Source organism: Anastrepha obliqua, chromosome 3, assembly GCF_027943255.1.
Source record: "Anastrepha obliqua isolate idAnaObli1 chromosome 3, idAnaObli1_1.0, whole genome shotgun sequence".
Classification (NCBI taxonomy): domain Eukaryota; kingdom Metazoa; phylum Arthropoda; class Insecta; order Diptera; family Tephritidae; genus Anastrepha; species Anastrepha obliqua.
The window spans coordinates 13,806,030-13,830,543 of record NC_072894.1 but is presented as its reverse complement, the minus strand read 5'-3'; the positions used below and the strand labels follow the sequence as shown (position 1 = coordinate 13,830,543).

General features: G+C 37.6%; 1 protein-coding gene across 2 annotated transcripts in view; it reads left to right on the top strand.

Annotated features, from left to right (window-relative positions):
* Positions 1-23,398, top strand: part of LOC129241530 (GATA zinc finger domain-containing protein 10) — a 148,416-nt gene extending 125,018 nt beyond the window's left edge. Inside the window, exons 4-5 of one of the 2 annotated variants that reach the window (XM_054877921.1) lie at positions 19,508-19,616; positions 22,132-23,398. In XM_054877921.1, the coding sequence (XP_054733896.1) occupies positions 19,508-19,616; positions 22,132-22,382 (360 nt within the window). In that variant the 3' untranslated portion in view covers positions 22,383-23,398. Of the gene's footprint in view, positions 1-19,507; positions 19,617-22,128 lie in introns of both variants that reach the window. The other variant, XM_054877920.1, reaches the window with a different exon arrangement.
* Positions 23,399-24,514: the final 1,116 nt, after the last annotated feature.

The following is a 24,514-nucleotide window of genomic DNA, read 5'->3' as shown; positions in this document are numbered from 1 at the left end:
TGCGATGCAAAATCGTAAACTCTGGGATGGCAGGCTAGTGCTCTTACGCTAGACTACCAAGGCCGCTAATAAATAATTATAATTATATAATTAAATAAAAAATAAAAATACAACACTTTGTATAAGTAAACATCACAAATTTACATATTTTTCTCAGTTTTTTTTTCCTTTCGCAGCGAGAACTGAAGTCTATTTCGAAAAATGCGTTTGATAGTTGCATTAGTCAATTATTTAGCGAGTGGGCCTACTTTGACTGCGAATCATGCAAGGGTTGACTTTATATTTTGCGCCCAATACCGATTTTTTGAAATTTCTCTACCACCAGGTCCCCTTAAATGAAATTGAAACAAACCACCATTTTCTAAGAAATCTATCGAGCTGTAAGAAATTTATGATGGTGCATTCAACTGTTATGTGAGCGAAATTCGTCGTACTCTTACGACAAATGCGTGAGTGTAAAAACTATAACTAAATTAAAAAAATATGTATAAAAACTATATACAAATAATTTTCGTAGATATTTTCAAATCAGCCCAGCTCACGTAAATTTTAATATTTTTCGGAAATATTTTGGCGGAAGTCTTAAAATACTATGATAAATTTTAAAGTATTAAACATTAATTATAAATAATTTTATATAATTCCGACAGATTCTTTTTTTTTTTTTTGTATGGAGAGTGCATCACTAGTGCTGTTTAGAAAAACCGCAAGTTTTTTCAGTGAGGCACACTAATATACTTATACATAAGAGTATATAAGCACAGGTGTGTATGGAAGTAATTAAAAGGAAATGCCGATATTTAATGGCTGATGTACGCGTAATACTGAGATTCCTTGAAAGAGTACTCTTTGTATAAATACGTGCCTCTTTTGAATCGCTTGCACTCTACACGAATGCAGGGTGAACGATATGACTTCACACTGCTTGTAACTGTAAAACAGCTCATGAAATCAACGTAAAAATTGTTAAAATGACAGTTCAATATATTGTTTATGAGCGATCAAAAGCATTTGCGTCTCAGTTTTGTTGAATTTTTTTTTTCTGTGATGGAATTCAAACGTAATAGTGTGATTGCGTTATATTTGGCTGGAATATCACAACCAGCCATTGTTCGTGAGCTCAGTCATCTCAAAGTGAATAAAATGTTTGTGTATCGCACTATAAAACGTTACCATGATACTGGTAGCATTGCAAAACGCTATGGAGATGGACCAAAAAAAAACCGCAACAACGCCAGAAATGGTTCGGAAAGTGAAGGCTCGACTTGAACGAAATCCACGTCGAAGTGGAAGAAAAATGGCCAAAGAACTGAAAATATCGCAAGACAGCATTCGACGCATATTGAAAAATGAGCTCACGGTCAAGGCTTACAAGTTCCAAAAAGCACACGACCTTTCACCCCAGCAAAAAAAAGTTCGGTGCGAAAGTGCAAACGAGTTGTTGCGCTTGCACGAACGTGGCGAATTTCCTAACATTGTGTTTCATAAACACTCAAAACGACCGTCTCATAAAGCTCGTGTGAACCAAGAATGGTTAAAAAATCATGTTCCACACAGTGGCTTTCGAATTCGCCAGACACAAATCCGATGGACTATTCCATCTGGTCCATTTTGGAGAGCAAGGTGACGACTAAAAAATATGCCGGTATGGAATGCGTTGAAAAAAGAGATTATACGAGAATGGGCCAAAATACCTCAAGATCACATTCGTGCAGCATCCAACTCATTTTTTGACCATTTGAAGGCTATAGTCAAGGCAAAAGATGGTCATATCGAGCTATGTTAGGTAACACTTCATATCGTTCACCCTGTATTTATACGCTTATTTTTGTAGAGTTTTACATTTCTTTGTTCAAATTCCTTTACACCTTCACCTTATTCTACCTACATGGTTTTATTTGTGTGTGTTTGTCGCTTTGTTTTTCTTGACTGTAAAAGTGTGACTTTGAGTAACCTTAGCCTCATTGTCGATAATAACAATAGCACAACTATCCCATCGGCAGGGCACCCAATTAGTGAGCGATCTGTTTACAACACTTTTACTACTCAAGCTAATAAAGAAACAAATGAAGCCAAGCTAACCACTTTTACTTGGCTGCTTCCAACTACGGAATGAGAAAGTAAAGATAATAGCAACAAATACATAGTAGAGGTACATACATACTTAATTGAAAGTCATGAAAGCAGAACGCTGTAACATGCCACTAACAACGAATTTTGTTAACGCTTTTGACGCACATAAATATGTATGTGCATATGTAGTAGTGCATGTATGTCAGGCTCTACCATGCATGAACCTTGTATATCCCATATATGAGGGTACCTGTGTAGTCGCTATATGTATGTATGTACGTTCTGTCAGCATTAAATTGGTGCTAATTAGATTGTGCAACAAGTTGAACTAACTGACATACAATTTTAAATACTTACACCTGTGCCATATGCACAGAGATTACAATCCCACCTGCCTTTGCAGGAGTGTAAATGGCATCAAACTGATGCTGCATTTACGTTGTAATTAATTAGTTTAAGACTATTAACTTTCGCCTGAGTTGATAAGGAAAACGAAGAAACCGCATACACACCTGCAAATAATATGAGAGACGCCTACTTGCCCCCTACATATCGCTACTCTCATTTACAACGGCATTTAAGGACAATTTGTGACTGCTTCAACCTAAGTTATTATTCCGAGTATACCAAATCCGCATACAATGGCAAATTTCCGATGGCATTTCTGCAATGAAAAAGCAATATAAAACTTTAGGTCTCTCTACTAATGGAACATCCTCAAGACCCACAACAAAATTAGGGGCGACAAAACACAGCGAAATTCAAGGAGAATTAAAAAAAACTCTTTTTAATCGCAATAAATGGGTGATTAAGCGTTGAATAATAGTTTATTTAATCAATATTTTTTTACGCTTTTATGATAGTTTTGCATTGGTAGCGCACTAAGCGAGCTACACAGCGCGCTCAGAAACTGAAAAATAGGGATGTACAATGAATTTATTATGGTGCTTTAAAACTGTTGCCAAATATAACTTGAATGCTTGCTTCACCGGCAGTGCATTATCCTTTTTTGCGAAACATTTTGCCATGAGCAGGGTTCCGCGGATCTGGCTCGTTTCTGTACAGATCTGTAATGGTTACGCACAAAAGGTCTAGGGGAGTGTAATCGCAGCCTTAAGAGATGGCATGGGTTTCGTCGGGTAAAAAAAGGCCTATTTTGAATATCTTTTTCTATGGAAAAAATTATTTATTTAATTCAAACTTTTTTCTGTCTTATAGAAGATACATATTTAAAGAATAAATTCTGAAATTTTCAAAAAAAAAATTAAAACTCCTCCATTGTGACGTCATTTCCGGTGACCCCTTGAAAAAAGGTGCGTCCGTGTTGACAGCGTAACTCCTGACAGGATCATGAAAAATGAAAAAACAAAAATAAGTGTTTTAGTTAAGACCATAAACTCGTGCTTGAACGAAGGAAAGAAAAAAAGTAAAAATTGGAATTTTGCAGACATTTTTCCAAAACAATGAAAATTTGGGTAAAATTTGCTTGACATTTTGTTTTTTTTAAATAGTTGTAATTGAAAAAAAAAAACAAAAAATCCTTCGTCCAAACACGAGTATATTGTATCTCGAACACCTGTGGAAAATTTCATCAAGATCGGTTGAGAAGTTTTCGAGAACATTTGACAACCGACTTTGAAAACACGGAAAAGGAAGTAAAAATACGTTTAAAGTTTTGAGTAACAATAAAAGTGGCTTGGAGCGCATACATTCCAAAGGCTGTATCTCCGAAACTATTATTCGGATTGACTTGAAAATTTAGGATAATATTCTTGAGATGTTGTAGAAATTAATTAGCGAAAAAAATCGATTTTTTTAACCCACGAAAGCCATGTAACTCCTTAAGGTGACTAATTGACACCGCCAAAACGTATGATAATACCAGGGAACGTTGATGCTTAGAGAAGATTCAAGCCTAGAGCTATCCTCATTTTCGCAAGGTACAAAACCTGGCTGCGAAATTCAACTCAGAAATTGCTTCACCATAAGAATAATAGATTACTAGGTTTGGCCAATAACTATGGTGAAAAACAAAATTGTGAGGGGAACTTCGGCTGACACGTCAAGGGAGTGATTCACCAGCCGAATTCTGCACGATCATTTCGCATGTATCCACACACTCGTCCAATCACTCGTCTTTCATTAGCAACAAAGCAACATTTAGCGAAGATTGTTTTGATTTTTTTTTTATATATCATTAACACAATCCTATCGTCAGCTAAAATCTGCACGATAATTTCCTACATATTCACACACTCGTCCAATCAGTAGTTGTTCGGATGGCTACGAAATTATATTGTGTTAATTTGTTTCCTATATCAGTAAACAATTCTTAGTTTTTCTGCAAACAAACCGATTCAAAGCTCCTGCTACGTCAGCCCAACGCCCGATTCTGTCAAATTCGCTGAGAGCCTTTTAACGCTCTATTATTGGCCATACCATAAAAATCTTTTCGCCGTGGCTTCACCACAAATTAACAGTAGGAGATTAATTTTAATGACTGACTGAGAGGATTGAGAGGGAGAGAGAGATACGTAGGTATTAAAAAATGTATGTTAGCAGTAGCACCTGTTTTTTGAGATATGTTCTTTTTATTTTGCGTAACAGCAAATCATAGCACTTTACATTTCAATGCAAACGCTATATTTAATTCGGTGACTACGCAGCTATGTTAACTTTCATATGTTAATTTTTCCCCAGTCGTGTTGGCATCATAAAAATTTCTTCGCTGCGTTTTGTTAGCACTTGAAGTCCTTAAGTTTCTCTATTTCTCAATGTTCTCTGATAATACTATTACCGTGAGATTACTATTAGTAGTACCCAGAAGTTACATTATTTAGGTAAGCGCTGTGTGACAAGTTCCGCAATGCAAACTTTAATTTCAGCCTAAAATGTTAAAATCGTACATGAGCTGTTAAAGAATCCCATTGGGGTTCGCTTGCAGTACAGAATTTGAATCACTTACATATGTCAGTATAATAAGAGGAAGAGTTCAGCCACACATTTCCACTTATATAGTTTTGTACAAAGTTAAACACACATCTGGCTTTACTTTCTAAAATATCGATGGGGATAATTGAAATGCTGCATTGTTGCAGCGATTGAGTAAATGCAGATTGCATGAGTGGTTTCGCATGTCAGTTAAATCACCCATCCACTAACTGCTGCTTTGTTCTTAGCGAATGTGATAGTTGAGTGACGTCAGTGCAGAAAATAAACAAACCTTTGTGTGCGAAGTTATGTGTGCACGATTTTTTCTATCGTTCTTGTCTTTGCACTTACTTTCGCTTATTCTTCCTCCTATTTTCGCTTCTTTTCTTTTACTGATGTCACTGACCTAGCATGGCGCAATCGTTCTTGAGTAAAATTATATTACGTCAAAGTGCTAAAAGCAATTGACATCATCAATTGGCGTCAGTGATGTTTAATATTAATGCAATTGTGGCTAAATGCCAATCGAGTTGAGAGTGTATACATACTTACATCTCATATACATATAAGTGTATTTAAATAGGAAAACATGTGCTTTTTATATCCCTTTTACGGCTAAATTAATTTTCTAAAGTATAGAGAGTTATAAATCCATCGAAAGGTATTTAGATGCTGAAGAGTGTGAAACAGGGGTTTAAGAATAAGATATTAGTCAACATTATTACAAGGGTGAACATAAAGATGAATATGTAATAAGTTCGTAGCGTTTTTACCGAAGAATTTTATTTAACACTATCCGTACCGCGCCTGGTCAAATGACCGGTTACAAAATTGAATTTAAAATCTGCACTTATAATCTCTTGCTTCCTTTGTATTATAAAGGAACCACCCTTTATAATACAAAAAATTGAATTAATCAATTACATATTAGCCGTTGCTGTTTACAACCTCCTCCCACCTTTTGAGTTGAGCCAATTTTTAAGTATCTCTTTGTTATCGAAGGTAACACCCTTCATATGGTTTGACAGGGAGCGGAAGAGCGTAAAAGATGATAATCGGTTGGTGCAAGGTCCGTAGAATACGACGGATGCTGAAGGACCTACAATTCGAGCTCGTGGAGTGCGGCTTTCACGATCTGTGCAACATGAGGCCTGGCCATGCCGATCAGGTCACTTCAGTCAAATAACGTCATTCACGCGGTGTCGCTGGGCAATGTAGACCGTTGCACTCTTTTCAAGCATTTCCTAATACACCTTGCCCTTCCAGTCCCACCAAACGCATGATCTTCTTTGGATGAAGATCCGGTTTGACTCTCGGCTTTGGCGTATCTCCTGGAACCACCCACTCCTTTCTTTACTTCATTTTGATGTATAGGCACTATTTATCATCTCCCGTAACGATTCGGTACAAAAAGTGCTGTTTATGATCGCGTGTTGCTCGATGACGGTCGAGATGCTTAGAAGCAATTTGAAGGCGATTTTCTTTGTTTTTTCGTTGAGCTCGTGAGGCACCCAAGTTACCATTTTTTTTGTTTTTCCCAAACAGCAAACAAACCCTTGCAAAAAAGATGAAAATATAAAAACGCTAAGAGCTTATTCCTCAACCCAATATATAAACCGCATTTCGTATTAAATCTGCGTGTAATATTTTAGTAAAATTAAAAAATACAAGCTATGAGGTGGAGATACATTAAGGCGGGTCGATTTAAAAATCGCTCATTGCTTTGTAAAAATCGTATTCTAGGGATCAAAATAAGAAACTTTGCCGAAGGAACCATACCTCTAAAACGAATTCTGATGTCCCCCATTTTGGGTCGAACGAAAAAACCCACTTTGACCCATTTAGAGTGCTCCAATCGAGTCCAAATGTATGACCGACCCCCACTAACTTTGGACGGCCGATCCACCCATGCCAGTGGCACACACCCATACAATCATTTCAAAATATCACCATTTTTGGCCTTTACATGAGAAAAGAAACTAAAAAGTTCGACCCAAATTGGGGGACATCAGAATTCGTTTTAGAGGTATGGTTCCTTCGGCAAAGTTTTTTTTTGCCTCCCCACAAATCGACCCGGCCTAAGATACATATTTCAAAATGACACACTATATGTGTATATAATATTTTATGGGCAGAAATCAAATATATTGACGAAACCAAAGCAAGACTGAGTCTTGTCGAGGCCCTATGCTCCCGAGTGGAGTGAACCAGGAAAAAAAATATATTAATATATATATTTTATAGGCAACAACTTTTTTCATACCGAAAGGATCTATGGTCACACACTACCTTCGAAATAAACGGTTCATATAAAATTATATTATATTAATTATTTGCCTAAATGAGGAAACCTTATGCCTATGGGTAGTAAAAAAACTATTATAAATAACACATTTATATATTTATAAAGCTGGCTGAAATTGCACTCTTTTCCATGCGATAAAAGTTATACTTGTGTAATAAAAAAGTGTCTTAAGAAAATGTTTAGAAGAAAATTTCTAAGTTACAACAATACAGAGCAAATAGCAATAGAAAAATATGTGTATATCTATTCATAGGTCAGCGATATTAAGCTGTGCTACGATTGTTTTGTGATATGTAGCAAATACCATCTATGGAACCATGCTGAGATTAATAATCTAGACGACTAAGGAGCCCATTTATAAGATCATTAAATAGAAAAGGAAAAATTAAATTCCGCTCAGTAAATTTTTCCAGGGCTAACTTATCGTATATTTCCACTAAGCAAGCGTTTTTAGAAAAATTTATTTGACGTGGCTTACTTCCTCCACAATAAAAAATATCAGAAACATCTGCTCAGAAAAATTTTCATAAATTTTCATAATTCGACCATCAATAATCCAGGTACCTTTGTACCTAAACGACTTGTGTTTTTGAAAACATCGCTGATGTAATGGAAAGCGTTGAAGAACAACACTCGTCAAAAGTCTATTGTTGTAGTGCATCGTGCATTTGTCGACTTTTCTTTTCTACCTCTATTTTGGAACGTCAATCCACTCAATACAGACATTTTTTTGAAGCTAAATGCCACCTTGAAATCGCCAAATTAGCTCTCTAATCACATCTAGCGCATACCAGGCATTTTTACTACACCTATACCGAAAGCTAAATTGCTTCCCACCGTTTGCCACAGAGCCAATGACTGCAATGGCAAAAACAAATATCCCACCGTTTTCGGCTAGTAGCTAAATATTATTACCATCACCCAAAAATCTGTGTCAAATAATGCAATTGAGTTGCTTTCGAAATATGAGCTCTTTGGCATACGTCGCCACCCAACCAACCGGTAGTCAATTTGCAGCAGTTCAAATTGGCAGTTTTGTCGCCTTAAACCAAATCAAATCAAAATGTTCACTATGTCGATCCATCAGGCGACCATCGGATCAAGCAAAATATTGAACGGTCGGTAGCCTCTCATTCAGATTGTGATTGAAAGCTGTAAGCAGCGACCAAGCAAATTTAACATTTTTAATAGGATATGGCACATTATTTGTACACCAAGCCACAAACTGGATGCATTCAGACATGCGCACACCTGAAGGCAACGAATGCACTCACTGATACTCTGCTTGCTATCGTATTCGAATTACATACATACAAACATCTATTGACGATGCACAAATATGGCTCAGCATGCGTGGTGACATTTCCAGATCAATGTAGGAAAATCTCGTTTCTAGACATATCTGTTGTATGCAGCTTAAGCATGGCTGTGGCCTAAACATAAAATATATTCATGTTTAAAAGCTCATTAGGGCGGGTCAGTTTGATGTTAAAAAATACCAAATAACCGAATTGTGTTCGAGGACTGAAATATTTTACTGGCAATTCTGAACGAAAAATCTCATAGAAGCATAGCTGTAAAATTGATTTCGAGCTTCTTTGTTTTCAATTTTAGTTATTAGTCCTAGTCATTGTTTTTATTTTGTTAATTTTTTTTTTGTATGAAAATATATTTTTATGAGAAATTAAGTTTTAATATTTATTTAGCAAAAACCTTTCTGCATTACACATTTTACTCCATTTAACTATTGCGAAAAAAATATTAATCTATTTTTGCGTACTTTCAAACAAATCATATATTTATAGCAACTGTGTTACTTTACATTAATTTAGTTTAATTTAGTAATTAAATTAGTAAAAAACATAAACTTATTTCATAAAAAAATACTAGGAGTATAACGTTCCCGTCCTTCCAAATAGGCAGGCTTGACTCGGGGGGGAGAATCTGCACCGAAGCTTGCACCTCTGTCTTCACTGACGGCTTCAAGATCGGAATCGGGAGTCTGAGCAGGGATTTTCTCTAAGTCAGCCAATTTACCTATCTCCTTTAACTTGCCAAATACGGAGCATGTAAAACTTGCCCCCGTGCTGCCCTGGATTCCGTTTTGCACTTACTTTCCATCGACTTTTCTGTCATGCCCATCGCAGCTCAAAGTGCAATCAGATTAAAGGAGATTAGCCTTTAGAGGCAATCTCTCAAGAGACATGGTAGCATTTTCGGGCAATTAACACCGTATTTCTTCGAACAGATCTCTCTATCCGCAAACTGGAGTTTGAGGGTCGTGCTAGGGCAAACTTTCCAAATAGGATGGATTGGATCGAGGGGACATCTGCACTGAAACTTGCATCTCTGTCTTCACTGACGCTTCCAATATGGAATCAGGAGTCGGAGCAGCGGTTTTCTCCAAATCAGCCAATTTATCTATCTCCTTTAAACTGCCGAACACTGCTAGTGTTTTTCAAGCCGAAGTCTTTGCGATCCTGCAGGCATGCAAAAGGCTTAGGGAATGCGGGAGCGAAGGAGATATTAATATTTTCTCCGATAGTCAAGCTGCGATCAAGGCTCTGATGACGCCATAGTGCAGAATGAATTTAGAAAACTCCTGTAAGGAGGAGATCAAATCTCGTGAGTATGCAGGTAACAATTCTCTAATCCGGGTTCCAGGACATAGGAACATAGAGGGAAATGAAATTGCTGATGAGCTTGGCAGGAAGGGGACTGAATTGGCCTCAGAGACCTCCTATCCGGTCATCGGCATTCCCCTGTTAAAGGGGAACTGCACAAATTATAATATTTCTCAGGAAAGCGCAAAAAGATGGAGCTCCATTTCTTCATGTGCTATTTCGAAAGCCTTTTGGTCCCAATATGACATACGAAGAACTCAGAAAGTCCTTTGGACTCCACGCCATTCAATTTCCAAACTCGTAGCTGTGGTTACCGGTGACTGGACAATCAGCATACACGCGGAAAAGCAAGGGTTACCTTTTAGCCACCATTGCAGAAGCTTTGGGGACCTTTCAGAGAAAGAGACTCTGTTGAGCACTTTCTCCGTAAATGTCGAGGTTGGCAGCTAGACGTTTAATGTCACTAGGTGCTCCTTTCTCCGACAGCCTGTGGCAGTGCGCCAACCTAAATACCTTCAATCTTCTCCATTCTATCAACAGCTCTGGTTGACTGTAAATATCTTCCCGTTGAAGGTCTCATAATGGTATCAAAATGGCGCTTTAGTGCTACTTGAGGAGCGCCAGACTGGCACTTCAAACCATTTCACCTACTTACCTTACAGAAGAATTCTATTCACTGTATAAAATTTCACTATAATATTACACTCTGTGACAAAACAAATTTCTGAATATATTTTTTTTGCGATCTAGCCAAGTAGAAAAAACTGCATACTCCGAATTTTAAATTTCGTTTTAAGATCTAGACTCGGGGTCAAAAAACCAATTCTTCTTAGGTTGAAGCTTAGCAGTAACTTCATATTTATTTATTTATTTATGTCAATTGAGCTGCTTATATCCGAGGTATTTTTCCATTTCTTGAGTGTATAAATTTTTTCGACGCAACCTACTTTACGAAGGCGGTGGAATTCAAGGTGTCCACGCTCGCCTCACAACCATTTGGTTGTTGCCTTCTCACATTCGATAGATAGAATACACAAAAGACCATAAGGTCGAAGTACAAACCAGATATATGAGGTTTGTACTTCGACCTCATGGTCTTTTGTGCATTCTAAATATCTATCGAATGTGAGAAGGCAACAACCAAATGGTTGTGAGGCGAGCGTGGACACCAGATATATGAGGTTTGTACTTCGACCTCATGGTCTTTTGTGCACTCTACTCATCACAGTATCTCATCCAAGCCCAGTTCTCCCATTAAACTCAATATAGAGCTGGGTGGGATCCCGATCATGTGCAGGTGACTCTACCGTCTGGGGTGGCCTGTGAAGATGCCCATGAGTATTCTCAGACTATCCTTGGGGAGGGTTATGAGTTTTTTAATCGTCTTTTGTTTGTGCTCTCCCAGTAAGTATTTCACCTGGCGTACCCCATGGTTTGATGCCAGTAAACCTTCCTTAGCCCTAGCTCTTCTCTCCTGAGCTTCTCCTTGATAGTGTGTGGTCCCATGGCAAGGAGGCTCGGGTCCTATTAAAGGCGAGTCCGCAACCCCTCTCGCCAATGCGACCGCTACTTCGTTCCCAGTTATACTCCTGTGTCCTGGGACCCAAATTAGCCGGATGATATTGTGCATTCTTAATTAGTGCCGCCTGACTGTCACTCAGAATGGCAATTCGCTCATTCCGGACACTCCTGTCTAAGTTTATCTCTGCACATAAACAAATGAAAAGCTGCCCATCGGCTCAAACCGTTTGGCTCTGTCGCCGTGAATTCCAGCGCCTTTGCCTTCTGGGTCCTCGGGCCATCTGTGTACAAGTGCAGCGTGCCTTCTCACATTTGTTCACTTCATGCCAGTTATCAAGAAGCTATCCAGGGAACACCTAGACGAAGCTGGAGGTTGTGAGCTGCTTGGACTACCCAACGGAGGAATCACTTCTGGCCATGCCCATGTGCATAGTAATCAGAGAGCTTTCCGCAATATGCATCTCTGTGAATAGCCTCTTCCGCCTGCTTTCAATGGTATATGAAATGTTAAGGAATGTCCAGGGAAGAAGATAAAACAAAAGAATTTTTTTTTTTCTTGTAAATTATATTACTTCATTTTGAATAGTCGTTTAAATTACTACTTTGTTAACCAGTGTACATATATATAAGATTATGTGCAAATAAACTACTTTGAGTTCTGTTCTGTTTAGGGAGTAATAAATTCTGAAAATTCATGAAGCTGGCGAAGAATCTTTAACCTTTTATTTCATCATAGAAATTGAAAAAATAAAAAAAAGATCGAGTAGTAAATTCAATTTAAATTTAAATTTTAATGTATTTGCCATAAAACTCCACTATAAGTCACTTGATGGTCTAAAGATCAAAATTCAACTTGAACAGAAGAAATAAGTCAAATTTGAATTGGCGCACACTGGGGATTTAGCGGAAGAAAGTCAAATTTGCAACATACCACCTACGCATTGTTTAATGGTATTTCTAAATTCCAGAATAGAACCAACAATAAAATCAAAAAGAATTACTAAACTCCGACTTACAGTTTTTTTTTTATAGATAAGTCAAAAGTATAATTTTTTTATAGTATTGAACTGACTAAGAAAAAACTTCAAAGCCCAAGGTGGTTTTTTTCCTTTTGCTTGAGCCGACTTCCAATTTTTTATTTTTCATTTAGGGTACGATATTTTTATATATTTTAGCCGGAAGAACAAAGACTGTAAAGCATTTGATTATCTATTTATAATTAATTTTAAGAAAAAAAAAAAAATCATATTCCTTCATATTCTTGGATCTGCAAGTTGAGCTACATTTACCTACGGTCAGAAACTAGTATCAACGTGTTGCTTAATAGCGTCTCTTTCAGTTTTAATCAATTGCAGGTGCCACCAGGCGCCACTGATTATTTTTTGGCAATGATAATAACTAAACGTTTTCTAGTGTGTGCATAATGATAACGAAACACTTTTAATTTTGTTTTGACATTTTGAGGGTAATTCAGAATTATGAACTTACATGTATCCTGTGCGTAAATATTTGCTGGCTTATATTAATAAAAAAACAAAAAAAAAATTTATGAATTTTAAAAAACATTATTTTTCAAAAATTAAAAAAAAAAATAGTTTTTAAACATGTTCTTTTCATACACAAATATATACAACTTCGTTAGTAGTAAAAATGTAAATATTTTTTGGGATGTATACTTTTTTCCGCATATCTGTACAAAAATCCCCAGTGTGTGGCGTTCAAAGTTTAATTTTGAAAGAAAAAAAAGGTCCCCCTATTGAGGAGTTGGAGGGTTAAGATGTTTAACATTTAATGTACCCAGTTGCTTTTTAAACGTAACTGCTGACCACATAATATATTACATCTGAAGAATAAAAATCACATAGTTTTCAATACCGATTTACCATTGAAATGTGAAAAAGGGTGAAAACTTTGATTCCCTAAATTAAGTCTTTCCACTGAAAAATAAAGCCAGCATATCTAGAGGCCAATGAGATGCCTGGGCTAGATCTGATTATCTTGCTTCAAGAAACTTATCACTGATCCTATTACCGTTAGAAGCGCAGGCACAAGGTCCTCATAGCCTTCACGAGGTAATCTGAATGCCTTCACGCGGTAATCTGAGTGCCTCGTGTACTTGGTAGTTTGTAGGTTAAAGATGTGTTACTGGTGATTGGATACAAAATATTAATTTAGGAGCCAGTGGCCCTCCGCGCTCTGTTTCATTCAATATGTTATATCTCAATCAATATCGATTAATCTGTGCTTTTCTATTAAATCGAATTGCACACATAAACGACGCTCATTACAAATGCATGAGATTTGTAACTACGCAAATACTTGTTTTTCTAATTTTGGCTTCTGCTAACCCAGTACCTAATTCACAGCACTACAAGTTTCTCACAACTATGCCAAATTCGGTGACGTCAAACTACTTTACCTTACATGATTTTGCAAACTAGTTTGAACATCAAACACCTCACACAAGGCTGTCGCAAGTTAGCGCCACAGATAATAGTTAATCGCAGTGAGCCGCGATTTGCTCTAAACTTTGCCAGAACATCAAAATAGCGCTTTGAGTGACCAGCGTATTTGACGAAAATCTTCAACGGAGCCCAAGCCGTTGCTTTACTGGAAAGCTGTGCGAAAGTGGCATATATGGATTTCTGAGCGATGCCCGTTCGGCTTTATTTTGGATTTTATAACTGCTTTTATATGCCGCATGCTTCCGTATGACTTGTCTTTTACGAATTGGAAAATTAAAAATCATAGCTCTATGAAAATTGGGCCAATTTTTTTGCAATAATTTATAAGCCCACTCTAAAAACATAAAAAAATGTCTGTAATATCGTCAGCTGTCTCACGTTCACGTGCAATGCGCAATGGTACGGTTTCATAGATTTACATACAAAAAAAAAAAAAAACAAGAAATAAAAAATGATAAAAAGTGGAAAGAGTGTTTTTAGGTTAATGAAGTTTTTATGCAATTCACTACTAAGCGAGTTCAAAACAATCCAGAAATGTTTGAAATCGGCCACTCACTTAGGACTGCCTCGGCTAGACCGATAGTAAAATTTTGAAATGCTTTTTTTAATTTGAACATAAAAAACAAGAAATCTTAACGAAATTCGGAGGTGTTATTTTGATACAAAATCAATGGTTTCGTTGCTTGTGTGGCACGTAACGCCGTCTTGTTGAAAATAAACGTTGTCCAGATCAATACCATCCAATTCCGGCCATAAAAAATTGTTAATCATCTCTCGATAGCGCAATCCATTCACCGTAACTGTTGCTCCAGCTTCATTTTCGAAAAAGTAAGGTCCAAGACTCCACCGGACCATAAACCGCACCAAAGAATCACACGTTGAGGATAGAGAGGCTTTTCAACAAAAAATCTTGAACTTTTTGAGCCCCAGATCCGACAATTTTGCTTGTTGACGAAGCCACCGAGGTGGAAATGGGCCTCATCACTCAAGATGATTTTTCGATGGAGTTCCGGATAATTTTCATGCATTTCAACGACCCAATCAGCAAAGACACGACTTTGTTCTTGTGTTAACTGGGCTTTATGCGCCTTAAGACTCAAATCTTTATGCAAAATACGGAGTAATGACGTTTGTGGAATGCCGAATTCCAAAGAACAACGAGGAATGGACGAATGGGCAAACCTGGGTTTTCTTCAACACTTTCGGCTACAACAGCAATATTTTTGGCTGTTCTTGAGCGACGTGCACGGGTTTTATTCTTCGCATCACTAGCTTGTCCCAACAGCTTGATTTTTTCACCAATTTCTGTATTGCCGTCCCACAAGATGCTTCATGATGACCCAAAAATGTTCGAGTTTTACGAACCGTCTCTGCCAAATTTTCACCATTTTTATAGTGAATTTTAATAATTTGAATGCGTTGGTGAAGCGTGTATCGTTCCATTTTTATTAATGGCGTAGTTTCTACTTGTCATATATCAAAAAATGACGTCTTCAAAAGTGATATATATATATTATATATTATATTTTTTATATATTATATATGAAAGGTATAGACGATGTTCAAAAGGGCGAAATCAGACAACAGCTGCGTCTCTATCTCATACACAACTTTTTTTTCAAACGCAAATAAGAAGATATTTCAGTAACTAGAAAAAATAAATTGTGAATTCGATATTTGGATTGGCTTTCGAGGTACATATGTTCTAAAATTTTGAAGAAGGGGCTGGGCTGTTATTTGGGTTAATAAGTTTTGAAATTTTGAATATATGGTTGGCTTTAAGTTTAAATAAAAGTTTAAAATGTGAATAGGTGAATCTCTATAAGTAAATATTTCTAAATAAAAAACAAGCATATCCTACAAATTTTTCCATTGAAAAAAAAAAAATATACAATATATTGTGTATATTTCTGTATAAATATTTTGTAAATTCTTGATAATTCTATCGACTGCATTCTTATTGGGTTCACATCTTATGGGCGTTACTTAAAGATGGAAACTTGCCAGTCTTCTTTAGAAGACATTTTTTGTTGGTGGAAACTCTATCATTCTTCCTGGAAAACATTAGCCTGCACTTTCTGCTGTGCTTATTTTGTGCTTTAGATATAAATATCAGTGCATTTGCATAACCATGAAAATATGCAATTTTTTTGTATCATCAAGAAACTTTTCGTCATTTAAATGAAGCATATCGCACCCTAAATACAAAAGGGTCACAACTCAAAATTTTCCACACTCGAGCTTGACTTGTTTACAGTAGCACAGAAAACAAACTATGTGACATATCACGCTGAAATTTGCCATGTAAGCTTATAACAGTCCTACCAAAAAACAAAAAAATTATTTTTGCCATATGTCATCCGCGGACCGTTTTATTGATAACGTCTCGTTCATATTTGAGCAGAAGTACATTTTGAGTTGTGACCCTTTTGTATTTAGGGTGCGATATATTAAAAGCGGCAAATATGAGCAAAGTTTTGTTCAGGGCATTGATAGATAAAAGATAAGGGATGGTACGCTAGATTTTTCCAGCGCTGGCAACAACTTAATCTAAAACATTGTTAGAGCGCCGAATATCTATAAGGGCTATCAGCCTCTAACAGCAATTACTAAGTCATCTGCGTAAGCAGTGACGTGGCAACCGCCTCTCTCCAGGGTCAGCAATAGGGAGTTTACTGCCAAAATCCAAAGAAGGGGAGAGGACTCCGCATTGCTGTGTGCCTTTGCGGACCTGTCTGCTTAGAGTAGGTAGGTAGGTATAGTGGTTGTCGTTTGACACACCTAGGCCTGCTGTAGGCCCATTGTGATACAGCCAGGGTTGCCCCCTCTCCTCACTCTACATTGTCCTCATTGATCAAACTTGTGGCTTTGATATTTGATATAGCTAACAAGACTTGATATTTTTATATTGGCTACTTCTGCCAAGTTATTCAGGGAGCTTTTTCCTAAAATATTGAACCTTCTTCTATTCAGAGCCATGCACCCGCATAGAAAGTGTTCTATAGTCTCTTCTTCTTCAATGTCGCTTCTGCAATAGTCGTTATAGGGCGCTCCCAGTCTACTGGCATGCCTGCCAATCAGAATGCTCTGTTAGGACCTCGAGAAGATTTCTCATGTTTTTCCTGTTTAGTTTCAACAATCGGTTTGAGCGGCCCATGTTCCATTCCGGCCATGTCATTCTACTAGTTGCACAGGTCAGGGACTGAGACCATAGCCTGTTGGCAGCACTGATGGTGTGTTTATCTATAAGCATCTTGCTTAGATTAGTGCTGCCTAATTTAGCCGTTACCTTTCTTTTGACGAGTATAGCTTCTATCAGGGCAACCACGTGTGGTTCAACACCAAAATCTTCTAATGAATCTACTATAGCGTTTGCATTTATATTGTTGGAGGCGCCTTCTATATCTACGAAAGCAACCCATGCAAACTCTTTGTCTAATAAACTTTTTTCCACCAACCCGATGAGTGAGTGTAAAGCGGTTGCTGTAGACTTTCCTTTAGTATAAGCATGTTGCGCCGAGGAGAGCCTATTTCTCTATTTTTATATATATTTATATATTCTTTCCAGGATCGTGAGCAGAAAAGACATTAGACAAATGGGTCTGAAGTCTTTGGGGTTAGTGTGTGCGGACCTACCTGCCTTGGGTATAAAGAAGACTTTTGCCTCCCTCCCGCCTAGCGGAATGTGGCCCATGCTAAGACAACTGCTGATGACAATTTTGATAAACGGTAATGTAATGTCCCGTGATTGCTGCAGTTTAGCAGGGTAGATACCGTCTAGTCCTGGCGATTTATAAGCACCAAAAGTGTTAGTAGCCCATTCGATCTTTGCGTTTGTAACTAAGAGACTTCCTACGTCGAATTACCTTTCATTATTGGTGGAATCGTTTTGTTCCACCGGCCTGGGAAGTGTATGTCTAGGAGAAGACCTAATGATTCTTCACTTGACATAGTCCTTGTGTTCCCATGAACTTGTAGATAGCCTAGGTTGCATGGCGTCTTTGAGAGAATTTTTCTTAATCTGACCGCTTTTGAAGTTTCTTCGATTTCTTTGCAGTAATTTTGCCAAGATTATTGCTGCACAGTTCTAGCTGCTTTTTTATAGTTTTTCAATTCAGCCTTATAGGCTTGCCAGTCCTCTGACTTTCTCGTGGCCTTGGCCAGATTAAATACTATTGTATGGGATTCTCTTAGCGAGGTTAGCTGCTTAAACCACCATTTTTGAAAACTAAACGTAAGTTTTTGTAATTCCTGTTTTATGTTACAGATATTTATTTGACATTTGGTTGTACAGGGTGGGCCATATAGCGTTTGCTTTTTGAACCACCTATTTTTTTGAGAATGGTAACACAAATGGCATGTCAAATGTGTTCATAATTTACTTAAAGGTTTGACATTTACGAAATGGGACGCTATACGCTTGAACAAAATTGGGAAATATTGAAAACCTATTTTCAAAGTGGTGAGTCTTCTACTCAAACTGTGAGAAATTTGAAAAAAAAAATCATCTTTTCTGATGAAGCTCATTTTCACATCGGTGGCTACGTCAATAAGCAAAATTGTCGGATTTGGGGCTCAGAAAATCCACACGTTACTGTAGAGAAGCAAATGCATCCACAACGAGTCACTGTTTGATGCGGTTTTTGGTCTGGCGGCATCATCGGGCCATTTTTTTCGAAAATGAGCGAGGAGTTGCGGTTACAGTAAATGGCGAGTGTTACCGTGACATGCTCAACGAGTTGTTACCAAAAATTGATGAGGATGACATGGACGACATTTGGTTTCAACAGGACGGTGCAACTTGTCACACTGCCAAAGTTACACTCGAACTTTTGGCTACCGTTTTTGAAAACCAAATAATCAGCCGAAATTCCGATATCAATTGGCCGCCTCGGACCTGTGTCTTAAGCCCGTTGGACTATTTTTTGTGGGGGTTGCCATTCACGAAATTGGAGCCCAAACAATCGAAAATGTGCTTAAAAATTGGGTTGATCGAATGGCCTACTGTAAAGCCAGTCGTGGCAATGATTTGAACGATTGTATTTTTCATTCATAAATGAAAATGTTCAATTAATTCAAAATAAAAAGAAAGTTTGAAAAAATATTGATTAGTTTTTTTTTTTAAAGCCGATTCAAAAAGCAAATTTTACATGACCCACCCTATAGTAATTTATTTAAATTATGCAAGTTTGTATTTTTAATTGGAAATTTTATGACAGTTATTTAGGAGATTATTTTATTATTATTCTTTGATCGCAAACTTATTTCCGGATTCTAATACTGGGGTACGCTTTCCTACAATATCATTGCGGTCTCTGTATCCAAATAAACCTGATTTGGCTTAGTTCATTTCATAAACAAAAAATGACGTCAATTATTATACTAAAATACGCTTCCGTCTTTGTTTTGTTTTATGTTGTTGTTTTTTTGTTCCAATGAGAAATACCTCTTAAGTTATTGTTGTGAAATTTGTGAATAGTTATCAACCAAATTCAACTAATTTGAATTATAGCACAGCACTGCTTAACAACGTCACATTTCCTTTAAGTAAACTTAGTTAATTGCTTCATTTAATTTTTTATTTCCAGGCGAATTGGTTCAAAGCGGCTCAATATTGCCGATATCACGGCATGCACTTGGCGAGTATTTCTTCACAAGAGGAGAATGACAGACTAGAAAAACATATACGCGACTTTGGTAAGTATTTATTAGCCAAACTGGCTGCCTGAATCATCAAGTGGCAACAGTGTTTGCTAGTCACGAATAATTGAAAGTGTATGTTGGCATTTTATTTTGAGCGCTCCACATGCGCGGCAAACATACTTGACTTGCTGGCAAACTATTTCAATGAGTTCAGAAAACGTCATCAATAAAGAATGCGGTGAATGGAAAAAGCAAAAATTGGTATACTGCCTTAAAAAACGCATAAATAAATTTAATGAATTAACTGCATGTCGCTGCTAGCAGCATTAATGAGCCACGAGCACAGCGCCTTGTCTGCCTGTGCAACAAACGACGCTTTGGCATTTTAGCCAAGTAAACCTTCCAAATAAACGCTCATGTTGCCAAGTGATATCAATGCATTTAATGCTTTTTTCACATTTTCCTGCATTTTTGACTTTGTGCCATGCTATGCCCATTCAATATTGCGCAATGCAAGAAAGGTACAAAGTGAATGGCGCGCTAAGACTTAATGGCTTAGAGTGTCGACCGACGAGCCTTGATGATGGCAATTGTGGTCAATGCACCTCTTAGCCTCACATAATACCCGGAAGAATAGAGAGGGTAAAATATTTAATATTTAATTTAGTTTGCTCCGGTTTTTTGTATTTTGTTTTGCATGTCGCGTTAGCGAGTAAAAGTACAAGCAAGTTAACCAGCACAATGGCTGACGGTGCTACATGGACTTATGGCTACTCGCATGACTTAGGTATGCTATATCAGAGTATACATATACGAGGTGTGTTCAAAAAGTATCGCGAATTTTGCGGTTTTTTTTAATTATTTATTTATTCATTAATATCTATTTTGTCCCCTTCAAAGTAGTCCCCATGAGATATTATGTACTTGTGCCAACGTTTTCTCCAATCTTCGAAGCACTTCAAAAAATCATTTTTTTTTATCTTGTTCAGCTCCTCCTTCGATGCCATCCTTTCATGGGCCTCTTCAGTTTCGGGAACAAGAAAAAGTCACAGGAGGCCAGACCTGGGGAATACGGTGGCTGTGGCATCTTTAGTGTGTTGTTTTTGGCCAAAAAGTCGCGTACAGGCATCGATGCGTGAGCAGGGTGTTATCGTGATGCAAGAGCCAATTTTTGTTCTTCCACAAATCCGGGCGTTTCTGGCGAATTGCTTAGCTCAAATGGGGCATAACTTGCAGATTATATTTCTTTTTGACGGGTTTCCCCTGTGGCAAGAGCTCATGATGCACAACGCCCCTGCAATCAAAGTAAATGGTAAGCAAAACTTTTACATTCGACCGAACTTGGCCCGCTTTTTTCGGTCTTGGTTCGTGCGGCAGCTTCCATTGAGATGATTGAACTTTAGCTTCCACGTCATAACCATAAACCCACGATTTGTCACTGGTTATGACCCTCTGGAGCAAATTTGAGTCATCGTGGGCACAGTCCAACATCTCACACATCGCATCTGTGTTTGGTCGAAATTGAGCAGTTTTGGTACGAATTTTGTGGCGACTCGTCTCATGCCCAAATCATTGAAAAAAATCGAATGGCACGAGTTACTAGGTTCTCAGCAATATGTCTAGGTCCTCCACAACTTCTTTAACGGTGATTCGACGATTGGCCAATACCATTTTCTTCACTTCATCAATTTTTTCGTCTGTTGTTGAAGTGCTCGGGCGTCCGGCACGCTTTTCGTTGTCATCGTTCACATCTTCTCGGCCTTCTGAGAACATTTTGTACCATCGATAAACGTTGCTTTGGTCCAAAGTAGCTTCTCCGTATGACACAGTCAACATGCGGAATGCATCCGCGCACTTAATTTCGTTTTTCACACAAAATTTGACACAGGTTCTTTGATCCATCTTTTTGAATAGTTTACTTAGCAGCTAACTGAACATTCAAAATGACCGAACTCGTCGGCATGAGTGAGAGACATGAGTACCAACATATCGGCACCAAAAAATCGAAATTCGTATACACGTAACCTACGAAAATTCAAAATACGCTATACTTTTTGAACACACCTCGTATATATATATGTATATGTATATGCAGATACACAATAGCCATGCATATTTTTGTGTATGTACACCAGTGCTTTGTAAGGTTAGTGAAGAAAAACTACTAACTACGCTTTTAACTTCATTTCATTATGGCTGGCGCAGCACACACCGTGCAGTCGCTAACAGCACTACCATTTTTTCACGCTAAACATGCGAATCACAAGCAAACCACCAATGCCACGCGCAGTCAGCCGCTTAGCAATTGTGATGCTTCTGGCGGCGGTGGTCACTAAAAATATCAGGTTCTTTTTTTGTTTTTTTGTTTGTTGCTCTTTGCGCGCACTGCTGAAAAGCTCCAATTTCCAAACGTGACTACATTCACTCTTGCCTCTGTTTCAGCACATGCCATTATATGCACTCATTATTTATGGCACAAAATTTTGCATAATCACATTATTAATGCTCTCTCACTTTTCATTTGCGTGCCCGCCTCTTTGAACCAATTTCTGCTGGCGCGCCTCAGCAGGTTTAGGTCACGAACACTTCTGGACATCTGGCACCGACTTGGCCGATGAGGGTATCTTCTTCTGGATGGCTAATGGTAGACCCATAACATTTACGAACTGGAATGCGGGCGAACCGAATAATTTCCGCTACGAGAATGGTGAAGAGGAGAACTGCTTAGAATTATGGAACCGCGACGGAAAAGGACTGAAGTGGAACGATTCGCCATGCAGTTTCGAAACATTTTTCGTTTGTGAAGTGCAACCAAATTAACTGAATAACTGAAGCAACAAAATGACGAATACTTGTACGACAATGAGAAAGGGGATGAAGCGGAACTAAATAGAGAAAATATTATTTTTTTGTTTGTGTCTTGAAAAACCGCGACAAACGAATGCGTAAGGTTTTTATTAATAATTTTCATAATTTCATAAGCGACGGTACTTGTTTGGTGATTAGACGCACGTGTTTCACGCACACGACTTAGGTATTTACTCAGTAAATCACATCAACCACAATAGCAGGCAATCATGTTTTTATTTTATTTTTTATTATTATCGCTTCGCCTTTTCTTTTTTTGAAAATGACTAATTTTATTTTCTCATTTTTCTTAATTTATAACAATTGTTTGCACGCACGGAGTACGCGTGTGCAGCAATCAGCCGCGCACCATTCCATTAAGTGATTTTCGAGAGTTGCAATATTACGTATACGCACCCGTGGCGCTCGACTGATTGCGCGACGCTAATTCGTTTGCTCTTTGTGCGTGTATGCGTACTGGGGGCATGACCTGCGACGAAAGTATACATTTATGAATTTATATAAGTGCTAAAGCATTGTAGACATTTTCATGGTTAGAAAATTAGAATAGACGAAAAAACAACATTAATTACTCATACGACCCGTATGCCCAAACAATTAAAAGAATTAAATTGGGCTCAAAATTTTATTTCAAACAATTATGTAATTAAAATTTAAGAAACTTACTTCGAAACAAGTAATTGATATACATTTACTGCCCTAGCATTATTTATGTAAGTAATGTATAAATTATTTTTTGCTTAGTTAGTGTCATTTTAACTTATATTGTAATTATATATATATATGTACGTGTATGAATTTGTAGCTTAAAGACTTAAGTGCAGCAGTTGCATTTAAAATAGGTATCTCTTACAAAAGCAAAACAAATCACAACACAATGAAGATAAAATATATGTAAATTCTTAATGTAAGAAGGGAAGAATAAACGAAAAAAAAAAAATAAAAGTAAAAATTTCTTGTGCATTGCATTACTTTTCACTTTCACTTGCTCCAATTTCAATTTCAATTTCAATACAATTAAGGGAAATTATACTGAATTTGCATAAACCACAACGAAATTTCAATCAGGAAAGTCTTCGACAAATGGCAAACGAGAAAATCGTACGCACAGCAACACAACAAGCACAGTGTGGATGTAAATGTAACAGCGCCAAATAAAATGGAAAGTTTTTACAAAAGCAACAAGCAAATGCGAGCAGAAAACGAAGCAGCTGCATTCTCCCTCTGGTGGTAAGTAAAAATCTAACCGCAAGTGCCTAGGAAGAAGAGATGATGGAAAACAGAACTGGGAAAAAGTATTATAACCCCAAAAAGTTAAAACATGCAATAAATACAACAAATGCCATTCCAACAGCATTAACACAACCGCACTCTCGCCAACATCTGCGTAACTACATCACTACCTGCATACCTACGAATATATGCCTGCACCTACACCTACGTACATACAACTTGAGTACAATTTTAATTTGTCTTGTCGTTTTACTCATCGTCCGACTCTTTTACTACCAACTTTCACTGCCCATATTTTCTCCCACCAACCCACATATTCATTCTTCAAAATTGCCCACTTCTCCAATAGCAATACACCGTTTGCTTGCTTTTCGGCAGCATCAGGTTACACAAAACCAACCTGTTTCGGGCGAGAGCGGCAAACGGCAAGGATAAACACATTTTTAATCTCTCTAACAAGTAACATAAATAAAAACCTCAAAACATCAGCCTAACCCAAAGCAACAACATTCATAACTAAAACAACTAAACAAACAATAGCACAACAATGAAAAGTTAACCCCAATGACAAAAATCCCCCTGGGTCATGCCCTCACTTTATCTCTCACTGCTACCTCAATTATACACTTTGCGCACTTACTAGTGTTCAGTGGTCCAGTTGACGAGCATGTCCAGGCATTCTTAAAAATGTGTCGAAAGGCTGTTGGTGTTTTGAAAATGTTGATCCACTGTAATGAATGTCATATCGGCAAAGCATCTGCTAAAATTCACTTCCTCACGGCAACTGCAAACAGCGAAAAATCAAACATACACACACACACACACGTACACATGCGCTAAGTAAGCGCATC